This window comes from Atractosteus spatula, chromosome 23 (genome assembly GCF_055471065.1).
Source record: "Atractosteus spatula isolate fAtrSpa1 chromosome 23, fAtrSpa1.hap1, whole genome shotgun sequence".
Taxonomy (NCBI): domain Eukaryota; kingdom Metazoa; phylum Chordata; class Actinopteri; order Semionotiformes; family Lepisosteidae; genus Atractosteus; species Atractosteus spatula.
The window spans coordinates 2,379,201-2,404,560 of NC_142728.1; the positions used below are offsets into that span (position 1 = coordinate 2,379,201).

A 25,360-nucleotide genomic window follows, 5' to 3' on the forward strand; every position below is an offset into this window, starting at 1 on the left:
CTTAATCTGCGTTATATTGTACATTTTTTCACAAGTCTTTAGCATTTGGTAAGGTCAAGAAAAAAGGGAACTTTGAATTCCTTCAAAAAACTTATCGGCATTAAGATGATACTAGTGAACATTTTAATGTTTTAATACTGGAGCCTCACTACCCTCATCATTTACAAAAGTTATTTGAAAGAGATTAAACACAAAATGTCACCAACTTAATAAATGAATGTATTGTAATATGCATTTTGCTACATTCCTGTTTTTTTTCCCATCTGAACTGCAACTTTTATTTACCACAGCATGATGGGATATGGCGATGAAATTGGAATAATTCCCCGATTTTGTGAAGAGTTATTTCTCAAAGCTTCCCAAGTCCATCTTCGTGAGGCAAGAATGAGTTTTCTTAATATCCTGACATAACAGCTAGGAAATAGATTCAATAGACTAACAAGTGTAGTTTTATGACTGTAATTACTGGGTGCAGATGTGCATAATGTGGAATAGTGTCACATGATATAAACACATATTGAGGGTGCTTATATTAAAAAAAAAAACTTTTTTTCAGCAGGTTGCCTGTCATATTGAAATGAGCTACTTTGAAGTTTACAATGAAAAAATCCATGATCTTCTCTCGTCAGTCAAAGAGCAGACCAAAAAGAAGACCTCGGTAAGTGCTGTTAAAGTTACAAAAATCTTGTCTCGATGTTGGTTTTCCCTGTTTTGCTGTTCATAATGTCATCTTTTAGTTCTTGAGATTAATGCAGGATTACCAACATCATCCAAAATCTGTCAGTAGTCAGCCAAAGCTAAAAGTATGGCCAATATGTTTTCATAATTTCACCATTTGTTATGTACTGCAGCTATTGAAAAAGATATTTCAGGCTTCTAATATATTCTGGTATATATTTGATATAACTATATTTTTTTAAGAAAACAAATTTCACGTTTTTGCCATTAATGGGGTTCAGTATTGGGGGGTTTGGAATGTTGGTGGACTTTCAACATTTCATGGCTTCATAGAAGACAGATTGAGAATTTAACACTTACAAAAAAGGCACTTATGTTTTAGCCCCTCTGAAAGGCACCACTTTAAAATGTAACAATTAAAAATATATATCTATACTTCAATTTTGAAGGTAGTATGTTTTTCCACAGCTTCGTGTGAGAGAGCATCCAGAATTGGGCCCATATGTTGCTGGACTGTCTTCGTGAGTATTAGCAAATTTTACCCATGATAACATATCTGTTGTGGTTTTATTCCTTTGTACAGTATTGTTCTTCATGTGAGAAGTTTGGGTATATCAAGAACTGTTGATAAATTCTATAGTCGGAAATTTGCTTGTACAGTATATTCATCTTCTGCTGTATGTAAAGCACATTCATAAACGTTACTGGCATTAAATAATCTCATCTTCTCTAAACTGAATGATTATTTAAGTTATTCAAATGGTGTTGCTACCACACAGTTACCCTAATGATTGAATTGATGATTGTACTTAAAATGATTGAATGAATGAATATTTCAGTATTAAGAAGTTTTAACTAGTGTATGGAAGGTATTGAGTAAAGTACTTAATTAACCACTGAAATGAATTTCATTTCAAATACATCCTACATGAATTACAACATCGCATCCCCAAATATATAGCATATATACTACATATGGATTATATCTAATCTTCCTGCGTAAGTCTTTACTTTTGGCAATTTTGACAAAATGACAGTTCTCAATCCTATTTGCACACTCATCTGAGAATTATACAATATATATTAAATGTTAAAGGGGAACTGCAAACCCAACCTATCCCTATCCCAATTCCCTGGTCACATGATGGGTGAGAGCTCACGAGAATTGTGAAGAGATGCGGCCCTTCCTGCTCACTAGTCACTGTTATGACTGATCTAATATCTAATATTGCCTCGTTCTGAATCGCAGAATATGGTGCTGTGCATACCTGGAAATTTTGTTTATTTGGTGGTGTTAATTGAGGTTTTACATGTTACTATGTACACTTTGCTTTTATTATGTGTTGAAATGCACTCATCACTGCCAATTCTTTCTAACCCCAAAATATAAAACCAGCATTGCGGTTTCCCTTTAAATAGTTTTAATTTCTGTGCTTGCCTGAAGGGTGGGATGTCATTGAACAAGGCTATTAACGCAATCAGAAGAGCTGAAACAGTAGTAATTTGATTGCTTAGAAGCCAAGCAATAATTACTTAAATATTCAAGAGGGGAGAGTTTTCAGTGAGGACTTTTCACACAAATTTAAACAGAGGTTTGAACCCTGTGACCAGTGACCAGCTATGAGGACCTTCAGCTCATGTTGTAATAAGGATGGGTTAGGGAGGGGAATCAGAAAAGATTTGCCTTAACAGGATATGACCACAAATAATGATATATAAAGAGCTTAACAATTTTATAACAACATTGGGTCTAATAGTTTGATAGTATTCCTTGACTAAGATCTTTGGATGAATGGAAGGAGGAACTAGATGGGGCAAGCAATATCCTTCATCAGTCATAAATAGTGAGAAATGTTGGGGATTCAAGGATGACCATCCGTATTCATTTTATCTGAATATTTGGCAAATGTAAAAGTGTTAATAGTGTTGCTGAAAGCTCTTGTTTGTCATGATCTACATGAGGGTTTTTTGGTTGGTTGGTGGTCAATGTGGAAAATTGTCTGTTTCTTTGTATTTCGTAGATGAAAGCGGTGCTCTACTCAAATTAAGATAAGCACAGACCCCCATCTTCTTGACTTGCAGCATAACATAAGAAATTTAATTATAATCCTGCAGGCCTCTAGGAGAGAGGAATCCCCACCACCCCCTTCACTCACACAGACGCACACATTTACATCTCAGTCATAAGTAAATGTTTTAATGCTAATTGTAAACATTCATTTTAATTTAATTTAACAGAACGCACAACAGATGCGGTCCCTTTTTTATGTCTCTCTGTGCCTGATAAACTCATAGCTCAGGATCCCCTGGGCACAATTTCTGATGCAAAGATTTGATTGACACTCAGAAAGTGCTGCAGTTGGTGTTCAGGTACTCTGGGAGCAGAGCCAGCAATCTCTTTGCTGGAGGGCAGAATAAATAGATCTCCTCCTTGATTAACAACATTGTAGCAGATGTCTTTTAGTTTTTATTTTCTGTACCTTGAGGTAACTCTGCTTTTTTGGCTGTTCTCACAGGTATGTGGTAAGCTCCTTCGCAGATGTGCAGGTATGTCAGACCCTCTTTCAATCTGTTTTCTTTTGTTTTGCAGAACCTGCTTTCTAAGCCAAAGGTCCCTCTCAAGCTTCATTAGTTTTGGAGTGAATCTAGGTCCATGGAGTGGAGCTGAAATTTAATGGCGGTGCTGAACTTAACACAAAAAAATGCAGTGAACGCTCTTCTGTGGAAAGCAAATTATTGATATTTGCTTAGTTACTTGTGGGACTGCACTACGTTTGAGGATATGTGGTGGAGAGTTTGTATACATTTTGGTTGCCATTATGAATAACGGCAGGGTTTTTATTCTGAAAATGGGAATATGAAATGCTTTTTTTACTAGCTGATGTCTCAATTTTCCAATTCTTTTATTTGGTTATTATCTCAGCTGTACATTTCGATAGTTTGGGTATGTAGACAGGTAAAAAATACAGTGAAAAGGCTGAAAAATTAAGTTTACTGTAAGCTGTGCTGACTGCAGAAAGGTGTTGTGTATTTACAGTATGGTATTTCACTACTCAAGACCTCGGTGTACAGAAATGAGACTTCACTGTTTGTGAAGGTTTTTCCACTTAAGAAATAGGAGCGTTTTCCCTTGTGAATATCCTCTTTATGTTGTTCTGGCATTAAAATTGGACACTTCAATCTTCAGTGTTGTCATGCACTTTAATTGAACTTTTTTCTCTTTTGGCAAATTTCCGATTGCAGCTGGACTGCATCTAATATTAACCCTCTGTTACTGTATATGTGAACCACTGCTCAATTGTAGGTGTATAACATGTGCAATTTAAAAAAGTGCAGTTTAATATCGAGATTAGATCTTTCGTTGGGGACCAGTGATTGAACCTGGACTGACGGTTTATTTGGTGGTTTTCTCTATTGACATTTTTCTTGTTTCTTTATCATTTTTAGAATTTGGGTTTGACTCAAGTCTGTGCCAACCTGATCTTGACTATCTGTATTTGTACGTGTCTGGTTTTAGGTCTGGCTGGAGTTGGGAAACAAACAGCGGGCGACAGCAGCCACCGGTATGAATGACAAGAGCTCCAGGTCCCACTCCGTCTTCACCATACTAGTGACGCAGACTAAGGTAGAGCTCTGTTGCGCCAGCCCTGAATGAGTATCGGGAGATCAGAATTCACAGAAGTCAGGCTTGTGGCTGATTAGCTTTTCAACTTGCTTAGGATGGGTTACGTCTGAAATTCGATATAGTTTGGTTATTTGTATTTCTAACTTACAAGCCAAGCTAATCACGGCAAAATATTATTTCCGTGACAGGTTTTTACTTCTGTGTAGAAAGTCCGAATGGTGTTAATGAATTTGAGAGTTTTTGTCCTGTGTCAAAACGGGTCTGAATGGAGCAAAGTAGGAAGAACACGGCTAACACAGGAGAAAAATACCACCTGTATGGCTATCCTGCCCAGTGGTGTGTATATACTGTATACACTTGTGTTGTAAAACCTGAAGCTGAGCTGGATTTTTTCCTCTTAGAGAGAGGATGTGGAAGGCGATACCCATGATCACACCATGAGGAGTCGCGTTAATCTAGTGGATCTGGCAGGAAGTGAGCGATCCACATCTGCGCACACCAGTGGCACAAGACTCAAGGTCAGGACTCTCTCCTCCTGGTGTTTCAAGAGAAGTGGCATCTCTCTCAATCAGTCGGTCTCCCACTGAATCCGGCGTGAGAAACAAATGTGATCTGCTTTGGGCGTTTCGAATTATGGAGAGATCAAAATTTGGTCTAGTAAGTTTAGGAAGCAATGGAGCCGTGTCACCGACACATTCATCTCATCCAGGAAGGAGCAAGTATTAACACATCCTTGATGACCTTGGGGAAGGTCATCAGTGCTCTTTCTGAAGCCCCGCTGTCCAAGAAGAAGCAATTTATTCCGTACAGAGACTCAGTGTTAACCTGGTAGGTATTTTGCTGTCATCTTGCATGGTGTGAAGTAAAAGGTGGACCACATCTATGCTGAATGGTTTCCACTGTCCAGAGTTTAATGGTTAAAGTGTCACAGTTTCTTTTCACTGTGTTGTAAGCACACTACTTATAGAGTCGTCTTACACAAGCGTTGAGTTCTTCCATTGAAATTGGCCTTTTAACCGGCAAGTACAGTAAATATTTGAATGAATCCACATTCAGTAATGAAACCTTTCCTCTTATATCAGTATACAGAAGCATACAGGGTCAGTAAGTACTCTTTCATTTTTGAAAGTCAAATTGTTTCCTCTACCTTCATCCCAAGTTAAAGATTGTACATGTAGGAGAATCTTAAACTTGTGTCCCTTCAGTATGTGCGTTTCAGTTATGCCAGGGTTGAGGAAATCGTCTTCTACCACAGGCTGTTGAAGGAGAGCCTTGGAGGGAACTCCAAGACGGCGATGATCGCAGCAGTGAGCCCAGCCGCGCTCAGCGTGGAGGAGACCCTGAGCACTCTGCGCTACGCCACGCAGGCGCGCAAGATCATCAACGTGGCAAGGGTCAATGAGGACACCGGTGCCAGAATCATCAGGGGTGAGGGGCTTGGAGAGCCCTCCAGATGTAGAATAGCAGATCCAACAGGGAATAAGATCAAAACGGTGGGGATTAACGGAAATACATTGGTAGCGTTCACACTTCTGGTCTATTTTTAAGTGGTCTCATGTATTTTTTTTTAATTTGGGTGCAATTAAATTTTAAAGGCCACATCCTAGGCCGTCAACTATACTTGCACTGCTGCATACATTTGCAGTAGTGGTAGAACACACTCATGTGCTTTTATGGCTTTATTAAAAAAAATACAAAAATGCAGTCAGGAAGCCCGACAGAAATGAGTTCTGGTTAGATGTAAAATATTTCTTCATTCGGGGGGTGTTTTGTAACCCAAGGTTAAACATATCTGGTGTTGAGAAAATATTAAAGTAACCATCTTAAAAGCTATTTGTAATTTTGCCCATGTTGGTTCTTTTTTCAGAGCTTAAAGCAGAAATTGAGAAGCTGCGAGCTGCTGGCCAGTGTAGACAAGGACTGGATGTACTGAACTATGAAGCCAGCCTTCAGGAGATCTTGGCACTTAAAGAAAAGCTCTTGGAGCAGGAGAGAGAGTTTAAAAAGGCTCAGGAGTAAATACCTTTCTTAATTAAGGAATTTAACCTTTTCCAGGTTAAACATACAGTGGCACGGCTCTTTCATATGTTTTTTTTTTGCAATTGTATTGATGCTTGTTGAGGACATAAAAATAATATTTATCAAACATTAAAAAACATAAGCCCTCACCTAATATAATGAGCACAAACAAGCTTAATGTAAAGGACTCAATAGATTTTCAGGAAAATTCAGTTTTTTGTAAGCAGGAGATGCAACATTTTACTGAACAAAGATGACATAAGTGCATTTTTTAATTAATACTTAACAGGGTTGGGTATCTGCAGTGAAAAGCACAAGACAGCAGAAAGTGTTGACTGTTGGAAGCAGTATGTGAAGATGTACTGTACACTAAAGAAACAGGAATATCTTCTCGTTTTTCCTTGCAAATATCCTCTTTAGGTTATTCTGTAGTCTGGACACATCAAATGAAGTTATCGTGACAGGTGACATAAGTGCTTAGTAAAATCATTTTACCTGGAAGTATAATTATATACCAGTAATACTAAACAATAACAAATGTATATATTTTAATAGTTAATTGGCTTAATGTGAAGAGATTTCAGACTCTGTTGAGCAGACTTTTATAGTATCTTTTTTCAGTAATTGCAACTAAATGTAATTTTTAGAGAATGGGAAGAGAAGATAGCTCTGGCTGAGCAAAGCAAAATCAAAGAAGCCCAAGAGCTTAAGGTTGGTTATTAATGAATATGTGTGTTTAAATTTAAAAATTAATAGTGGACAGAAATGCACATTCGTAGTTTTAGTTTAAATAATCACTACTCATGGTTACAGTGGTTCATCTTCTAGTCAATAACCTTTTCCTGGGCTACAACACATGATCTTTGTGCCAAAGAACGTATAGAAAACTTGATATATCCAGTTTGTATACTGAGTAAATGTTCCTTGCTTTTTAATGTGCCAGTACATTATTTGCACATTTAATTAGTAGAGTATGTAGACCTTTCATTCATTTAATCTGGAAAGCCTGTTTTGAGCAGGGAATGGTACATGCAGTAAGTCCTGTACTTTATGATCACTGCTTTTCCTTAGAGGTAAATGTCGCAATTCTGTTGAATATTATGAATATTGCACTGTAAAGTCATCATCTACAATAGCCTGGTTGTTGTTTTTCCTCTAACATTTTAATTCCTTTAAAGGAATTGTACACTGGGCCGTAGAATTGATGTGGGCAGTTTAAAAACATTATAATCGCTGTTATTCTCTTCTTACCTTTTTGCTCTTTTCCCGTATCTTTCTGGTATTGTAGAAGTCAGGCGTATCTTTCAAGGTGGACCACAGGCTGCCCTATCTTGTGAACCTGAATGAGGATCCCCAGCTCTCTGAAATGCTCCTGTACGTAATTAAAGAAGGTCAGACGAAAGTAGGAAGGCCCACCAACGGTTCCGCATATGACATCCAGCTGACAGGAGCGCTCATTGCAGAGCATCACTGGCAAGTTCTGTCTGTTTTCACTTCGCAAGCTGAGACAGGGAAGGAATATTGAATGTCTTGCTATGATCACTGTCAAACTTAACAGTTTTAATTATACTACAAATTTACTAATGGCGTGACTAGTGATTGCCATATAATGCACGATAAACCCATCAAGAGTAAAGAGAATGCAGAACGCAATCCTTTTTTTTTTCTCAGAGCAGTGGGTGATGCCATCTACATACCAAAGAAGTAAAAAGAAATATCTTTATAGCTTTTTAAATCAGTATAAAGGCCTGGGCATTATGAGACGGTTCCTTCCATTGTGGTGCAATAAAATAGTAGAAAGGTGACACAGAAAAATGTGCCATTCTAACATTCTAACATGGAATACTGTCAAAGAGCATTGGAGAAGCATACGGGGATGTGAAAAAAGTTCATTTTGTAGGCTGACTACTTCAATAGCAGTTAATAGATGTAATGGATGTTAAAGTCCCAGAATTTGTTTTAGGCTAGTCCATATATTTTTGAAAACATTGCACTAAGAGTTCTGTTGATTGGTGAATGCAGAATGGAAGTATTCTTTCTGCTCCAGCATATTGAGTTTGATCCCGTTCTTGGCAGCCAGTCCGTGGAAACTGTTCTCTCAGGCCTCTGTTTGGGTTTTTTTTTTACTGGGTGCTCTGGTTTCCTCCCCCATTGGCTGACTTCATTGTCTGTTTTGCAATGACGCTGTGTCCAGTTCAGGGAGAGACCTATCAATACCACCCCAAGCTCTATGCTTCTGTGTTTGCTTGCCACAGCTCTCGCCAGACAGTGTTTGCTGGGAACGGAGGAATGGAAGCAGGTCTTCAGAACAGTTTTGCTTGCTTGTGCAATTTTCTTCAAATTAGCCGAGAGTCAGAAATATTAATCCTAAATGGAGATTTTAACTGAAAAAATCTGAGAGTTGTCTGCCTACAAGGTTCTGTGTGAAAATTGCAGCTACAGTAGATGTTCAATATCTGGCCTTGAAAAAAAGGAACTTGGTTACTTATATTCCATAGTTTCAGCTTGTTAACAAAGTAGCTGCTGCAATATTATATAATATGTAACTTCTTATTAACCTTCCAAAGCATGGCATTCAAAATTAACTTACGAGTGCTGAATGAAATAAAGATCAATATTTTTGATTCTTCGTGATTACTTGATATCTACTTTTTACTTGCAGCGTTCTTACAAATAAGCAGGGCATCGTCACTTTGACCCCAGCTGCGGAGGCAAAGACTTACATTAATGGAGCCCTCCGGACCGAGGTGGTCACGCTGCACCATGTACGTCCAGCACTGTTCTTGATGGTGAAAAACTATTTTCTCTATTAAGCCTTTTTAATTGAATTAGTGACCCATGAAGCTTCACTGAAGGAAGGGTCATATCATGTATATTAGGAGAGGATTAAAGTATATGAAGGTGATATTTTCCTTTTCGCATTTCAGTACTGTCTCTACTAATGATGTTCAAATTCCTTAGATTTATATCTAATCTAATTATATCACGCTTTTGACTCAACTTTTTTTTTTCCATTAAGCCATTCTTTCATTTTTTTTTTATGAAGCGGTTTCTGAACCTTGCAAGGAATTTGTTCAGCTCTTTAAGCCTCTTGCTTGTATTATTTCTGAGAAATCATTATACTTTGCAAGCTGCGGTTTGACATCCACAGTTCTCCGTTTTAAAAATATTTCTTGTAGTTTTTCTTATAAAGCAAATATTTCCAAACTTTGCTGAAGAATCCGTTCTAGTTGGCTTGCTTGTTTTGTTGCTGGCTACTGTTTCCAACTTGGACTACTTTTTCCTGAATAAAGGAAATCAGTTCCCACACCCTTGTTTTGTAGTTTGCTTTAAACCCACATTTATTTCCACATTATTTGGATTTTCTTGTCTAAGACGAGCTCGCATCTTGTGTTAGCTAATTCAAAAAAGCGGAACATTGCAGGATTGTGACCAAAGCTCAGCACATTATTATAAATGTTATTATTTACGGAAATTATTTTGCTTTTCACTGTCCCTTCCGTGGATTGCTTAAACCATGAAGTTTCTGATCTAGTACTGATCTAATCACCTACTGTAATTCCTTTACCTTGAGCTGTCATTCTCTTACCTGATATTTATAATGCACTTTTTCTTGTAACATGGGTATAATATTGTACACCTGGTCATGCTGAATTTTATTTGTCCATTTCTGGATGCAGTCTGGAGCCTTTTGGATTCACTGTGCTGCTGTTATGTTGTTGATTTATCTCTACTTTTAAAAGCACAGCAGGGCAGTTTCATATAAAACCATTGTTCTCTTCAGACAAGGTGCCAGTGGCTCGTTTTGAACAGTCGTAAGCAATTCTGTCTGACTGAACCATCAGTACAGCTGTATCCTGAATGTACAAATTTATACATGGTGTGAGTTAGACCGGTGTGTGACCAGGCGTGAATGCCATCAAAAAAACTGTTTTCAGAAAACAGTTGTCACTAACGATTCAAAACAGCACTTTGTGGCATGAGAGCATGGTGTATATATATATATAGCAGATACCTATGTAACAAAAAGGTCTAGTCAGTTTTGCCCTGAATGTGACATAAGCTATATACAGAATACTGCTACCCTGTTTTGTGAGATTATTAAAGCAAATGGTTAAGTATCAAATGAACAAATGACAATGGAAGAGGTGAGAATTAAACTAGAATTAACATTTGTTTAGCGTGGGAAATATTGAAACTTGTAATATTGAGAAATGACAATGAAAAGGTAAATTTCCCTGGTGTGTTTTTTGTTTAGGGGGACCGTGTGGTCCTTGGTGGAGATCACTATTTTCGCTTCAGCCAGCCCATGGAGGCTCAGAGTGGATACCGTGTGCCTGCGGACCCAGGGGCTTGTCAAGAGGGGCTCAAGGATTTTGAATTTGCTAAGAATGAGCTACTGAATGCCCAGAAACAAAGGTCATTTACTCCTTTCTTTAAGCTATTTGAAGATGCATATTTTTTTTTAAATAGTGGCATTTTGTTTTGAAAATACTAATCACGAATTCAAAAATGCACCATGAAATTAATGTTTGTTATATTTGTTTTGTGTGAATGGTAGTAAATCACACTTAAACATTGTATTTTTGTCCTTTTACAGGCGTTTGCTGAAATAACCTAAAGCTTTACCTAATTTGTAGGTGCAAAAGAATTTCAGCAAGGCTTTGCCACTTGACTTTTAATATTTTATTTTATTCAAAGCAATACAGGACATAGTTAGTCTGGAGCTAGCTTTGTGTATAATGGATGTAATTGTTAAATAATACAATACTAAGTAGAGTAGTCAAACAAAAAGGGACTGGTGCAAGAAGTTATACAGTTATACCAAAAACAGTGGTGTAATGACCAATGCTGGACAGATAGACTGAAGTATTGCAATATGGTACACTTTGAGAGCAAGCATGCAGTACAAAGAATACAACTTTGTTCTGTGATGATGATGATATTCTGTACCAGCCTTTGTGTACAGGGAAGGGCTGGTGAAAAGCAGAGATCTGGTGGTATAACTATTAACTTTGGTTTAAAATTCCACATCTTGAACTGTATTCAGTATTCACGCCAACAACAGTGAAGTCTCATCTGAGGTTCAAAGCTACGTATTGGACTTGTCTGAAATAAGGAATATTTTATCTACTCTACCATTTATAAAAACAGTTAAAACTCTTGAACAACAATTTCTACCAAAAATGAAAGATCGAAGATTTCATATTGTCACATCTCAAAACGTTCTCACATAGAAGATGATACATTGCTGAGCACTATGACAGTTATTTTTATACCTTTACCTTTAGCAGCTTAACTGTTATGACAACTGATTTTCCAAAAATATCAGCATTTTGCAGAAGTTTGTTTGAAAACTAAAGGCCTCATTTGGAATGGGGCAACCCTTCTGCTCATGCAAACTCTGCTTCTTTCCCCTGAAGGATTGAAGCTGAAATCGAAGAAGCAAGGCAGCAGGCGCAGCAGGACATGATGCAGGAGCTGCAGACAGCCAGAGAGCTGGCCCAGCAGGAATTGTCAGCCCAGAGGCTTCTGTATGAGAACCACATCCGAGAGCTACAGAGAGAGATGGTTAGTGGCTGTCATCTATTATATCCCTGTGGCTTAAATGTTCTTAGTTTGCTGAATTCTGGACCCAAAAATCTTCTCATCCAAATACTTAAGAAGAATAATAATAATAATTAATAATTGCTTACACTTATATAGCGCTCTTCTGGACACTCCACTCAAAGCGCTTTACAGGTAATGGGGACTCTCTTCCACCACCACCAATGTGCAGCCCCACCTGGGTGATGCGCCGGCAGCCATAGTGCCCCAGTACTCTCCCCACACACCAGCTATCAGTGGGGAGGAGAGCAGAGTGATGAAGCCAGTTCAGAGATGGGGATTATTAGGAGGCCATGATTGGTAAGGGCCAATGGGAAATTTGGCCAGGACGCCGGGGTAACACCCCTACTCTTTTCGAGAAACACCCTGGGATTTTTAATGACCACAGAGAGTCAGGACCTCTTAATAAATCTTAGGAACATGCTTTGATTCCTCAAATTGATGTTTCATTTCATTAGAGCCTTTTCATGTTCAGTTCCATCTCAGAGTGCTTTACAGAAAGAAGTTACACAGTGGATAAGTATGTATCATTATGTAAAATGCGAATTGATTTTAAATATTAATATTTTGAGTCAGATGTTTTTTTACTTCTACTTTTTAAGATTTCTCTTAATTGATGACTTAAAACATTTGAGCCACGGCTAAAACAAATCCTTTGTTTTTCTTTTGGCATGAACCAGTTCCTTGCTTCAAGTAGATTCTTTTTTAAACCATTTCCATCTCTTTTTGTACTGATTCCAAGTCTGTCATTATCTTTTTTACATAAGATGTATTTCATTCTTTAATAATTCCTCAACTCCTTCCTGTCTTGAAATTGTAATTATTTTGAACTATGCTTGTACAGAATAAAATACTTAAAAGTGTTCGGGTTTTTAAGCAAAGTATACTTATGATCACATTTCTGTGGCTGTTCTCTCATCCTCCGTCTTCCTGAATCCGTTTTGTTTTTTTCGTACATCAATACACTTCTAGGAGGTGCTCAGACAAACAAGAAAGCAGTCATCAGCTTTCTACAGTGTATTATTCTTGTATTATTATTCAATGCTTATATGTGAATTTCACTGAAAAATCAAAGTAAAAGTAATCACTGATTAAGTTTACTGTAGCCTAGTCAGACCCATAAACATCTGATTAATCTAGGCTACGTTCCTGTGTGCCTGAATGTTCTTTTTCATTGCATAGTGATATAAGTGCCTTTCTTCAATCTTTCCCCTTTCACCAGCACACTGTATATCCACCAATGTTTTTTTTACTCCTGCTCTCTGTTACCCATGTTTCTGTGATGCCAGTTTCGTCATACTCACCCACCAATGTGGTAACTTCCTCCTCTTGCATTTTATTCCCAATAATCCTGGCTTTTAGGTCTAAGTGCTTAATGACTTGATTCTTTTTTCCCTTAGATTGTAAGTGTCACCCATCTTATATACAGTACAGTATTGTTTTCTTTTTTCCTTGTGGTACATTTTTATTAAATGTCTTAATGGGACAACCTTTTCTAACATTTTTTTAGAAATCTTATTCCCATCTACCACTCTCAAAAAATGTCTTACTTCAAGGTTTGCTTTTCTAAAACGAACCACATTTAAATAATATTACTTTCATTTATCCTAATTTTCTCACCATATGGTGAATCGATCTAATTGCAAGAACCTATAATTTAGAAGGTCTTTTGATGGCACTTAGCATGTATTTAACATTTACATACTTGTCAAAACAATCTTTTTTGATTGATTCACAAAGATATGAGTTATCCTATGACAAGTATATAGGATTTATAGATTGAAATTCGGCATATACTATATTTATATATACTATATTTCTCAGGAAATACTTAGGAAAAAATTAACTTGTAAATATGTGGTCCTCCTGAGGCACCAACACATAAATTCAGTTTGCCAGTTAAATCAAAGAAACAAAATAAATTTTTAAAAAATACAGCTCTGATTTAATCCTAAGATTTAGGATTCTTATACCATCTTATACATTTTCCCTACAGGAGGAATCTTGTGTAATTCTTGCTAGAGGAAGATTTACATCTAGCAAAATAATCCAGTTTTTTCTGGATTATTATTTTATTATTTTTGTTGTTTTGCTCTGTTCAGTGCTACAGTATTCCTATCACACTACAGTTTAGAATTGTTTGAATTACTGTACAGTTTGTACCTCATTCTTGTATGAGATTTCCATATATGTTCCTATTACATTATATACTGTAAATAATCAGAATGGCACTCTTTTAGTGCTTTATTTCGATATAAGTGTCATTCTAAAATCTTTTCTCAATTGTACTTTGTTCTTTTAGAGTTTTAATTGAATATGTTCAGTGTCCACTTTCCTTGTCACAATACTGCACAGTATGTGAAAATGTGAATATGTTACTTCAGACTGTCAATAAAATCTAGGTATAGTGTCTTTTCAATAAAAGTGTAATTCACAAAAATAGATTTAATTAGTACTAAGTTGTGCTTTCTATTGAGTAATAACTGCCTTACAGACAAGATAAAAAACATCTGGAAAAAATAATAAATTTAAAGTACGTTAATGCCACTTCCAAAAACAAAAACATTTTCTGGTTTCAGCCAGAAAAATCTGTCAAAGGTGTGTTCTTTCCATTTAAGCTTTGCATGTCAATCAACATAAATTGGGGTGGGCTGACTAATTAGTTGTTAGAAATCAGCACTGTCTCATGTTAACTCGGTGATTAATTATGTGCATTCCTGGCCAAATCATCACGACGCAGCATTTCAGTTTTGCAACAGACTACCTTGGTTGTATTAAATGCCATAATGAAGCTCTGGGAAGGGCAGAGGGATTTCTGCAGTCTGAAAATAATTGGTAGTTCAGATTTAATAGATACGTTTCAACAAAGAAATTCTGCCACACTTTCCCAAACTATTTCTTGAAGTAAGTCAAATATAGACAATTAGCTGCAGAGATATAAAGGTGAAAAGAATAAAAACTACTTGTCATTTTCTGTATACCTCCATTATATTGAGCATCTGATATATTCTTTGTTAGAAACAAGTATTGTCTAACAGATAGAATAGTAAAATAATACTATAAAAGTAATACTATAATAATACTTAATAAAAGTAAGATTTATTAATGTGCAAAATGGTATCAATACCCAAGACATTTAGCGTAAGTGTGCCTTTCTGTGTAACTCATCCAGAGTGACTTCTCCTCCATGTTATGGTGGCAGTTATTTTGTGAAGAGTTCTAAGAAAAGAGAGGGTTGAATATTGTCTAATTTATCGCCCCAAAGAGCTGGGAAATCATAACACAATCATAACATATCTCAAAAGATATATATTTTGCAACATACAATGCTATATTAAAACAATACTTAGAACTATTTCTAATGTTTTACTTTCTCTTGGGGTTTAAGTGGCTATGTTGTCATTAAGGAGCTGCTGTGTAACCAGATATATTCAAGTATTCCCTGTTTTTATCACAACCCATTGCATCTTAAATCATGCAAAATAATACTGATGTAAATACTGCTTGTGCTCCTAATGACCATCACTGTGTTGTTGCTATCGTTGTTCTAATGGTATTATTAAAGTGAGACTTAATAGAAATGGTTAGTATATGTCCATAATGCATTTGATATAGGATTTTTAAAATTCATTAAAGATACTGCAGTTTCTGTTTTTTAGTTCTTCACGTTAAATGTTTTTTCCTGTAGTCTGAAAGCCAGGTTTTTGATAAATTAGTCATAAAAATACAAAATCAACATCTACAGTCAAACTTTTGAATTCCTTCTAATTGAAGTACAATTTGTGAGAGGCTGTGACTGATGTTGTAATTGATTTCAAGCGTATTCATCTTTTGAATAGGTTCTCTTTCGTCTTGTCCGTGTGTCGAGATGGTATGGATGTCAAGTGAAAAGCGATCAGCAAGAAAACTGAACATACTGCAGCTAGTGTGTGTTAATGTACAATGAACCACTCTGGGATCCGAGTGCTGATTTTCAAATATCTTTTCTTTTAAACAAATGTATTCCTAGTGTGAATAATTGCCTGTTTGCAAGAATACAAATACAAAAAGTGTTCAAGCAAACCATGGGAAAACAATGTGACTAAGAAAAAAATGTTACAAATCAATTAATTCTACTGCTAATGAATGCTTTATCATCCACTCAGTTTAAAAATGGACTCTGCTGTTGATAGCCAGGCTGAAATGAAGCTGGAAATGTGTAACCTGGGGGACAGCTCTTCACGTCTTACATTCTTGTTTCCAATCCCCATATCCAGGAAGAAGAGCTAAATATGAAGCAAGAAATTCTGATGAAGGAGGTAGAGAAGAAAAGAAAGTCTCTGACACTCGTAACTGGTCCTTCCACACAGGTATTTATTTGCTCTTAACATCGTAAAGACTTTAGTGCCTTGTAAAACAAAAATTAAATCTATAGTTAATGGAAAAATAAATCCTTAACCTTGAAAAGGGATGATTTGACTTGCCTGTTTCTAATTTGTCCATAACTCTTTATGACCCTGGGTCTTACCGTTTTGCCAGGCAGGCACCTTCCAAGTCTGTAGAAGCGCTTTAGAGGTAAAAGGGTATCAGTCCTACCACCACTGGAGTGGTGCCCAGCGGCCATCCCCATTTTGGAGCACTCCCCGCTTGTAGATCGTGGAATTGCTTTGCTAATGAAACTGCTGGCAAGCGAGAGCCCGACCCCATGAATTCTTCTGGTTGGTTGGCGTCTGGCAGGAGTTTGAAGAGTGCGGGCTGAGACACCACAAGCTGATGGAGGCCCTGGAGCGGGAGAAGGAGAAGCTGGGGCAGGAGGTGGCTCGCGTGCAGCAGGCCCGTGTCTCCAGAGAGGAGGAGCGGAGGAGAGCACGCGCACAGGGTAGGATACCTGCGGTGGCTTTCCGGCGACACCCCCTGTTAAACCGCTCATTGGGTGTTCATCGTACACCTGATCACACAGGCTGGCACCTGGATGGTACAGTACCTGCTGAGCCCGTCGCCTGGGAGAAGCGGCAGGTCCCACCCGGCCCGGTCCGATCATACAACCTCGCACCGCCGATGTGTTTGCAATCAGACCATTGAACGGGCCATCTTCATAGGGAGCCTCAGGGAGTGGAGCGGTGGCTCTGTGGCTAAGGATCTGCGTCTGTGGCTGGAAGGTTGCCGGTTCAAATCCCATGGCTTGCAGAGGAATCCTACTCCATTGGGCCCCTGAGCAAGGCCCTTAACCCCAATTGCTCCAGGGGTGCCGTATAAATGGCTGACCCTGCGCTCCCCAAGATGGGAGACCCCAAGCTTCTCTCCCTGTCTGTGTGTCTCATGGAGGGCAAGCTGGGGTATGCGAAAAGACGATTTCCTAATGCAAGAAATTGTATATGGCCAATAAAGTGATCTGATCTTATTTGTTGGGTCAGAACCTTATGATGAAACCAAGGCGCAGAGGAAGCACAGCACCCCCCCCCCCCCTTGTTAAGAACATGTTTTTTGGGGTTTTCTCCAGTTGCTTCCTAATCTTCCACAGACACTCTGTGCTTGTGTGTGCACCTGTGCTGCTATAGACTGGTGTCCCATCCGGAATGTGGTCTTATTCCTTCCATATAAAAAAATCTGAAGCAGAAGCATGGTGCTATAGCAAGTAGCACTGCTGCTGCTCAGCTCATGGGTTGTGGGTTTTGATTCTGGACTGAAGCACCTTCTTTGTGGAGTTTGCATATTCTTGCAGTGTTTGTGTGGCTTTTTGTCAGGTTTTCTCCCATCTTCCAAAGGTTACCTGGATAGGTTAACTGATGCCTCTTACTTGTTCCTGTTTGTACTTTACATGCTGTGTATGGTTGTGCTTTCTGATAGTGCCCTGCCTTGTGCCCTGATCGCTCAGCCATTGCTGTGGCCCTTAACAGGACTTACTGGCTTTCAGATAATGGATGGTTGTATGCTTCAGTAGTTAAAGGCCATTTTAAAATCAAGACCTTATTCTGTAGGTATTGTTCTGGTTTCACTTACTGGTATAATAAAGGTCCTACCTTTTATGTTTTGACTAAAAGATAAAATTGTTGATTTCACAGTTTTTTTTTACACAAACATTATTGATCAAAACCTGTCTTACAACTAATCTGCATTCAGCCATTTCTTTAAAGGGCTCCTGCTTGCTTTACTCAGCACTGGTTTAAGTTCAGGAATGTTTCACCCTGAGGTACATTGGTGGTACATTTTTCTTCTACCTCCACTCCTTTTTGTGGAGGAATATTTCAAATACAGGTTTTACGGTTTTCTTTGCGGTAGGTGAATTAGATCATCCATTTTTGCACCAAAAACAGAGACTCATTAGATTTCTTTTTGATTTAACAATAGACCATACCTGTTTTGTCAGCAGTAGCATGGGCAAACCACAAGATGTCACTGTCTATAAAGAAGAAGTTGTGCTGTATCCAGAATTTTTGTATGAGCCAAAAAGCAGTAGCATCTGTTCACCCACTGATTTACTAAAAGGAAGCATAAGGAAGCCAGAATAGCAGGAGAGAACCTACAGGTTCCACAATTGAACCTGAGGCTCAAGTTGTAAGGCTACAGCATCACCTGCCTCATCTCAATACTGCCCCAAAAGCAGCAGCAGAAGAGCATAAAGGAAAGGAAATTAATGTACTTGTGCGTTCGTCAGGACCAGCATGGACAGGATTTAAATTGGACATGAGACTTTGTTGCACATCTGCAAGATAATGTAATGCAACAAACTGTTCTTCTTTTTGCAGGTTAAAATTGTTTTTGTACTGAAAATACAGTATTTCCTCATGTGCTACCTTTTCGTTCCGTGTAAATTATGCAAAGGGCTCTTCAGAGCAAAGGCAACATGTTTTAACAATGAAGGTTGTTCAGCACAATATGCTCAGCTCCTATTTTCAGAAGGTATTTCTCAGACAATCCAAGCAAATCAGAACAGTAAATCATCAAACGATCCAATTAAGTTTCCTTTGCAGAGTGTTTTTGCTTGCTTGTAGATGAATCTATGTTACGACACATTTCTTAGTGCCTTTTGCGTGCTTGGTCTTGGAGGAAATTTGCTCACCTTTTTACACACCTTTTGGAAGTATCCATAGGTGTCTGTTGGTCGTTGAAGGCTTTTAGTGTTCCTGCTGATACACTCAATCTTTATTGCTTGGGGTTTCTGTTTTAGCCAATTTAATTCTAGAGAACTTCTAGTAGAAACTCAGAGTTGGGTGCCTGGGTTACTCTGTATTTAGAAAAAAAAAAATGAATACATTTTGTTTCACATAAAGAAGGCAGATCTGAAATTTGTATCATAGGCAAACTGTTGTCCGTCCAAGTCTTGAAATACACTCTGGATACTGGAGACGACGTTGATTGTTCATGCGAGGATATTAAAGATAAAGTTTTTATTTTATAAATGCAATTGAAGTGACTTAAGGAAGAACAAGTTTTTGGAAAGTGGTTGAGGTTTATTTGAAGTTGAAACAGTGCTGGAAAATCCCTTGGATATTAGGTAAAATGTCTTCCTGTTTGGAGAATATTCTGCTTATTTTAAGTCTTTTCTAACTTTGTGCATCATTACACTTTGATTGGAATTTTATCTTTTTGTTTTACTTTATTTCAGGTAGTCTTATCTTCTGTAAAGTTTTCCTAATTGTGCCTGAGTGTTTTTTAACGGTATTGGCAATCGTTTTGTTACTCGGTATCTTCCTGTTTACACTCCTCATTTGTTCTGATTTTTTTCTTTTCACAATTTGCTATGGTTTCATTATACCTACCATGTGTCAGAAGGAGAGGGGTTAGGGTAAATCTGTTCTTCTTAAGACCTGTGCTTGTTCTGGAAGAGACCAGATGCTCTGTGTGTTGTTTTGAATGACTCACTTTACTTCCCTTTTGATTCAGGCCAGTCCAGATGGGGATCTCTCAGGCTGTCTGTGCTGTTACAGGAAGCCAACACAATCAGCAAGGCTCTCAACAAGCAAACCATATTCACAAGGTATTTCAGCTCCTGCATCCCAGTGTGGTAACCACTTCAGGTGCCTCGGCATCTAATACAGCCGTGTTGCCTTTTTGAGGCACTGCTATTTGAAATGTTGAATTTAAAAAATATATATTTTTTAATTGAAATAGAATGCATGTGAACATTTGCAGCTTCTTCTATTAATCCTCTTCAGTGCCTGTAAAAGGGAACTCTGAAATGCCTGTTAAAGGCAAAACATTATCAATGTACTATTTGCTTCTATGTTTGTTGTGTTCATTGCCAGATATTCGCAATAGTCTCTACTGGTTTGGCCCATAGAAACAGAACGTTCTTGTTGGCTCAAGGACTAGGAGATGTGTATAAGTAGCCTCAGTCTGCACTAAAGTCGCTCTTGCGCTTCCTTGTCATCTCATGTCTGCTCCACTTGTTGACTTGAATGACTGAAGTCTCTCACCATGACATCAGCATTGCATATTCTCCTCTGTCATGCCTGTCAAGGACAGAGCAGTATATATTGGTGGATAAAGCACTGCCATTCTGTGTGCTGCCATCTCGGATGTTCTCTGGCAATTTCATCTCTTGACTATTAACGCTGCCCCCGAATGGCCTCTGTGGAAGCATGTCATTGTCATGCACATTGTGAGCTGCGCTCATTCGGCTGATGTGCTGGTGATTTCTTCTTGAATTTTTTTATTGCCCTCTAGTCAGTTTAGTCTGAAAATGATTAAGTAGGTAAATGGATGTGACTGTCCTAGGATGGTCTGGTGAACCTTTGTTTCAAGATGAGGATTGCTCCTCACGCATGTTTTATAGTTTCTCTGTACTAGTCTGCTGCTTGTTAAAGCAGAACATATTTCTCCACAAATTTCTTTCACAGACAGGCTCCTTCAGTCATTCAACAAGGTGCAGGATATGAGTGTAGCTTTTCTTACACTAATTAAAATCATGTCTTTTTGAAGGGCTAGATCTATAGATTCTTAATCACCACTTTTTGGCAGTTTTAAAGTTTTTTTTTGTCAGGAAACATTGAACGGTACAGTATGTTCATTTCTGTTTAAGCGGTTAATTAGAATGATTTGTATTACAAGCTGAAGCCTTGACTTGCCAATCAAGCTGCTCAAATGAATCTGAGGAATAATTAAGTAATCTAAACATCAACTATTGTTTAACTTTAATAAGCGACAATTGGCCATATAATCGATACTTCGCTAGACAATCCTTAATTAGACTATATTGACTTATGTCTCTTCAGAATGGCAGAGGTAAGAATCCTCAGCTTCAAAAACTCTGTCTTTCAAAGCACACACTTTAAAAATGATATTTGAAATATCTTAATAATGATCAGCCATGTGTGCTGTGTTTGTAGGTGTGAAACCTTGGCACATGGTGACCAAGTGCCATCCGTGAATGTCCGTGTCACTAACTCAAGACTGGGGATTTCAACTGTGTGGAACCTGCAGAAGTTTGAAGCCAGACTGGTGTCTATGAGGGAGCTCTATCAGGTTCTTCAAACAGAGTTTTTCCATCTACTTAGCACTCTTCGTGCTATCTGTTAAACCATCTTTCTCTTATCTTGAATATCTTCATCTCAACTGAAATGTGTTCTTTGTGCTTAATGTATTGGAGAAAGTGAGAACCTTTTTTTCTTCAGTGCTCCCAGTTGCTTACACTGGGTCTGATACGGCATCTTTACTACTGTATGTGAAATGGAGTATCTGGATTTTAAACATGACATTACTGTAGCGTAGTTAGATGTTTTTAAAGGTTTGAAAACCTCTCAAACATTTCCTCTATTTATTTTATCTGAAACAATAACTACTGGGTTATTGTCACAACTGCAATTCATTAAACCATCACATGTATGTTTATTCAGTTACATGTATGTATTTGTGATCTACACCTCCTGCACTGTACATTGATCTGCTGCTAAGAACATACAGTATGGCATTTAAAGTCAAACGTCAAAACAAACCAATGTTTTCATCAAACTTGTCCTCCTTTAAGCTTAACTTCACAACCAAAGTAAATACGATACTCCTGCAATCTCCGTGTAATGATTGCTTTGTGTATTTCCTAAGGCATGCAACTAAGGGAAGACAACTCTTCACCTTTGAATGAATCATGTAGAATCCTGTATGTTTTGTGGATGAATGTAGGCACTGAACAGACTACAAACCGTAATTTATGTTTACTGACCCCGACATTTATATTTTCAGATCCTGTGTCATTTCCTAGTTTTGTCTAATAGAGTAAGGCTTTACTGCAAGATGTGCTTCGACTAAGGTGGTGTGCCAGTATGCCGTAACCCATTCTGTGTGTATAGAGAAGGGAGCTGTCACTCAGTAGAATAGCATAAGCCCAGACAATAACCTCTACTGGCACTTTGCTCAGCTACATCTAGACGGAGGGCTAGGTAGGTGGTTCTAGCAAGGCAGACAACAATGTATAACAATAGAAGCTGGGCTGATTATTAACTAAGGAAGGGTTAAGCCTTTGTGTTTGGAACTCTGTGACAGCTCCAATTACTTATAGGGGTAAACCAGCGTTTCCAGGAAACGGAGGTAGGCATTGGATACTCGAGAGGAAGAGGAAGGAATTCATTTAACAACATTAAGAAACAGTAGTGGCAAACCTGAACTGGTCTAAACCGATCCAGTATCAGTTCCCGAGTAACTCCTGAAATATTTTCTTTCTTAAGGGAAATTATGAAGGAAGTGAAGATGCGCTTTTCTGCGATCCCTCCGATACCTGGGATACAGAGGTTCGAACACAGTCTCCAAAAAGGTACTTGGTACAAGACCGAAGAAATTCTTTTAAAACATCCTGTATTTACCACTTCCAGATACACACATCAAAGGACTAAGAACTGAATCATCATGAATTCAAACCAATGCATTTTCTTCAATACAGAATTTAAAACGCACTTAAATTTCACTTACTGTTTAAATAAAATCATTTAGGCAAGATTGGGAACATTATTATTAGTGCCATAAAGGACTTAGAAGAAAAAATATTGTCACAACTTAAATGCCTCACTGGTCTTTGTCTTCACTGTTTATAGTGATGCATTTGAGTTGGTCCCTGTGGAGACAATATAGCTGTCACCACCGACAGACATGAAGCTAATTGATGGAAGAGAGACCAGGCTCTGTCTTTGAACTGTGGAGGTCATAAACTGAATCTGCAGAGGCTAGATTAGACTGGACAAATATGGCTTGAATTGGAGAGATCTCGGGAATGTTTGTTCGTAAGCCAGCATTCTCCGTTTTTAAAATACAGATTTATAGGCCTGCTTTTCTTTCCTTTTTTCCATTAGTTCTTCTTAACTGCCTGGAAAAAAAAAACAGCTTTTGAACACAAACCTTTTCTGTCTTCCAAACCGGAGCGTGCTATGTTCTGGAGTTGCAGGAATTATTTTTTATGCATCCCGTAGTGTTTTAAATCATCTGTAGAACAAAACTTGAAACTTCAGCCTTTAATTTGAGTTCCTTTAAGTTTCTTTCAGTGTAACATTGAATTTGAGGAAAGTCTTGGAGCTCTTTTCAGATGTTAGTCTTGGGAAACAGGACAAATTCAATGTGTGTAATATTATGAATATTAAAATGAATATAATCTGTTTGTAATTCATTATATTCCATTTATTTAAACATTATTTTTTGCCCATTTTATAAAGTACCATATTCTTTTTAAAATTGTTTTAAAACACCTTAAATGTAATGCTGGAGTGGAAATAATATATTCCTAAACATATTTGATTTTTTTAGGTACTGTAGGTCATACAATACTGCTAATGCCTTTAGAAGAACTAACACTGTTTCCTCTTCTGTTTCTAAGCAGGCGGAGGAGTTCTTTAGGAAAGCAGTTATCTGAAGAGCTAATGGCAAAAGGTATTTGTATCTAAGGTTGTTAACTCTGCCGTGGCCATTCTGTGCTGGGGTGGGGACACAGACTATAAATATAATGTCATTAGTGTTAGTAGTCATTTGTACTAAATCTGTGATTTAAAGTAATCTATACAGTGCTTCCTGAGCCTAGTCCTTCTATTATATATTTATATTTACTTTTATCCAAAGTGACTTTCATTTGGACCCATTAATACAGCTGGTTATTATACTTGAACAATTTGGGTGAAGTGTCTTGCTCAAGGCACAGCAGTGCATCAGTACCCTTACTTTAGGTGATATTTTAAAACCATATACTATACTTAACAGGCAGATTCTGTCTGTTTTTCAGTTCGGTGGTTCAAGGTGTAATGCAGTATGGAATAACCGTCTGGTATACCAGTCTTGCTGTGCAACAAAAAGTCCAGGATCTTGAGGATGTGTTCTAAGTTAGTGGGGTGGCTACTTGAGCAGAGCTTTCTAATGTCTTACATTAAGAGTATGTGGAGACTAGCTACTAATATCTCCTCTGATCCCTTGCATGTTCTACATGAAGAGTAGCAGATGATGTAACGTCTAAACTGTTACATTTAAAGCTGTGCTATACATTTTTTTGCATGAAATAATCTTGACATCTTAATTGTATCAACATTGGCATATTACTGTGTAAAAAAATCAATCAATCCCTTAGTCTTTCAGGACGCGCCTGTGGTATTTGCTGGATCTGTGACGGTGTGCAAGCAGCTGATCAGCTGCGCTGTGGAGAGTCTGCAGAAGGACTGGGAGGTCAGCACCTTGGCTGACAGGGTCCTGTCGGACCTGCAGGCTATACTGGAATCCATCGAGATCATTGAGAAATCATGCGAACACGTTCATGATAAATTGTCCGGGACAGGTAAGTGTCAAAGTGTGAAGATGTTTGGCTCATTGTTTTCTTTTTATTCATGGAATACTTTTGCTTTTGCTGATACTGCAATATAACCAGTTTGCCTAACCATAAAGATTTTTGTTTAAGAACTGGTTGAGGTTTTTGCATTTTTGTGAAACTGTATTCAAAATCGGGGCCCCAGACTCTGGGAGGGGGGGGGGTCAGGATAACTCTGATCAGTCAATCTAATAATTGACTTAAGCTTTTCATACAATTTTAGATGTCAAAACAAAATTCGACAATGTTTTCTATGTCACTGGAAATCGTCTAGATCAGTCGACCTGAAAAAAATAAATTTAGATCATTGGAACTTAGCTACAATAAGACGGAGAGAACAGGAGATAGTGAGGGTTTCAATGCACATAATGAAAGGTAGGCCCCTTTTTCCTCTTTCCTCTTTCTTTTACCATTGTTTTAAAAATCCAGATCTCCAGAAACATTGCTTCACGGCAGCCACCAGCACGAGCAGCCTGGTGACGACCCTCCAAGTGTGGGGGACTTGTATCCCAGAATTCACGGCACAAAACGCAGGCTTGGACGAAGTCGCTGTGCAAATCAGATCGCTTGGAGAGAACCTCATGCTCTTTCTTCACGTAGGTTGCCGCTGTCTTTGTCTTTTCTAATGCGGGCAGAAAGAATGTTTGATGTTCGGATTCCTTTCACAGAGCCCTTCAGTCGCT

At 38.0% G+C, this 25,360-nt stretch overlaps 1 protein-coding gene across 1 annotated transcript in view; it reads left to right on the forward strand.

Moving 5' to 3' along the window:
* The window catches only part of LOC148816051 (kinesin-like protein KIF14), a 35,125-nt gene that overhangs the window by 2,525 nt on the left and 7,240 nt on the right, over positions 1-25,360 (forward strand). The window contains exons 3-24 of the mRNA XM_088940435.1: positions 291-378; positions 560-658; positions 1,147-1,199; positions 3,195-3,225; positions 4,196-4,303; positions 4,705-4,821; positions 5,013-5,131; positions 5,559-5,731; positions 6,171-6,318; positions 6,970-7,033; positions 7,611-7,795; positions 8,985-9,111; positions 10,581-10,741; positions 11,746-11,893; positions 16,186-16,278; positions 16,646-16,787; positions 19,793-19,886; positions 21,238-21,373; positions 22,570-22,655; positions 23,706-23,758; positions 24,444-24,647; positions 25,107-25,273. Coding sequence (XP_088796561.1) covers positions 291-378; positions 560-658; positions 1,147-1,199; positions 3,195-3,225; positions 4,196-4,303; positions 4,705-4,821; positions 5,013-5,131; positions 5,559-5,731; positions 6,171-6,318; positions 6,970-7,033; positions 7,611-7,795; positions 8,985-9,111; positions 10,581-10,741; positions 11,746-11,893; positions 16,186-16,278; positions 16,646-16,787; positions 19,793-19,886; positions 21,238-21,373; positions 22,570-22,655; positions 23,706-23,758; positions 24,444-24,647; positions 25,107-25,273 — 2,596 coding nt within the window. The remainder of the gene's footprint in view (positions 1-290; positions 379-559; positions 659-1,146; positions 1,200-3,194; positions 3,226-4,195; positions 4,304-4,704; positions 4,822-5,012; positions 5,132-5,558; positions 5,732-6,170; positions 6,319-6,969; positions 7,034-7,610; positions 7,796-8,984; positions 9,112-10,580; positions 10,742-11,745; positions 11,894-16,185; positions 16,279-16,645; positions 16,788-19,792; positions 19,887-21,237; positions 21,374-22,569; positions 22,656-23,705; positions 23,759-24,443; positions 24,648-25,106; positions 25,274-25,360) is intronic.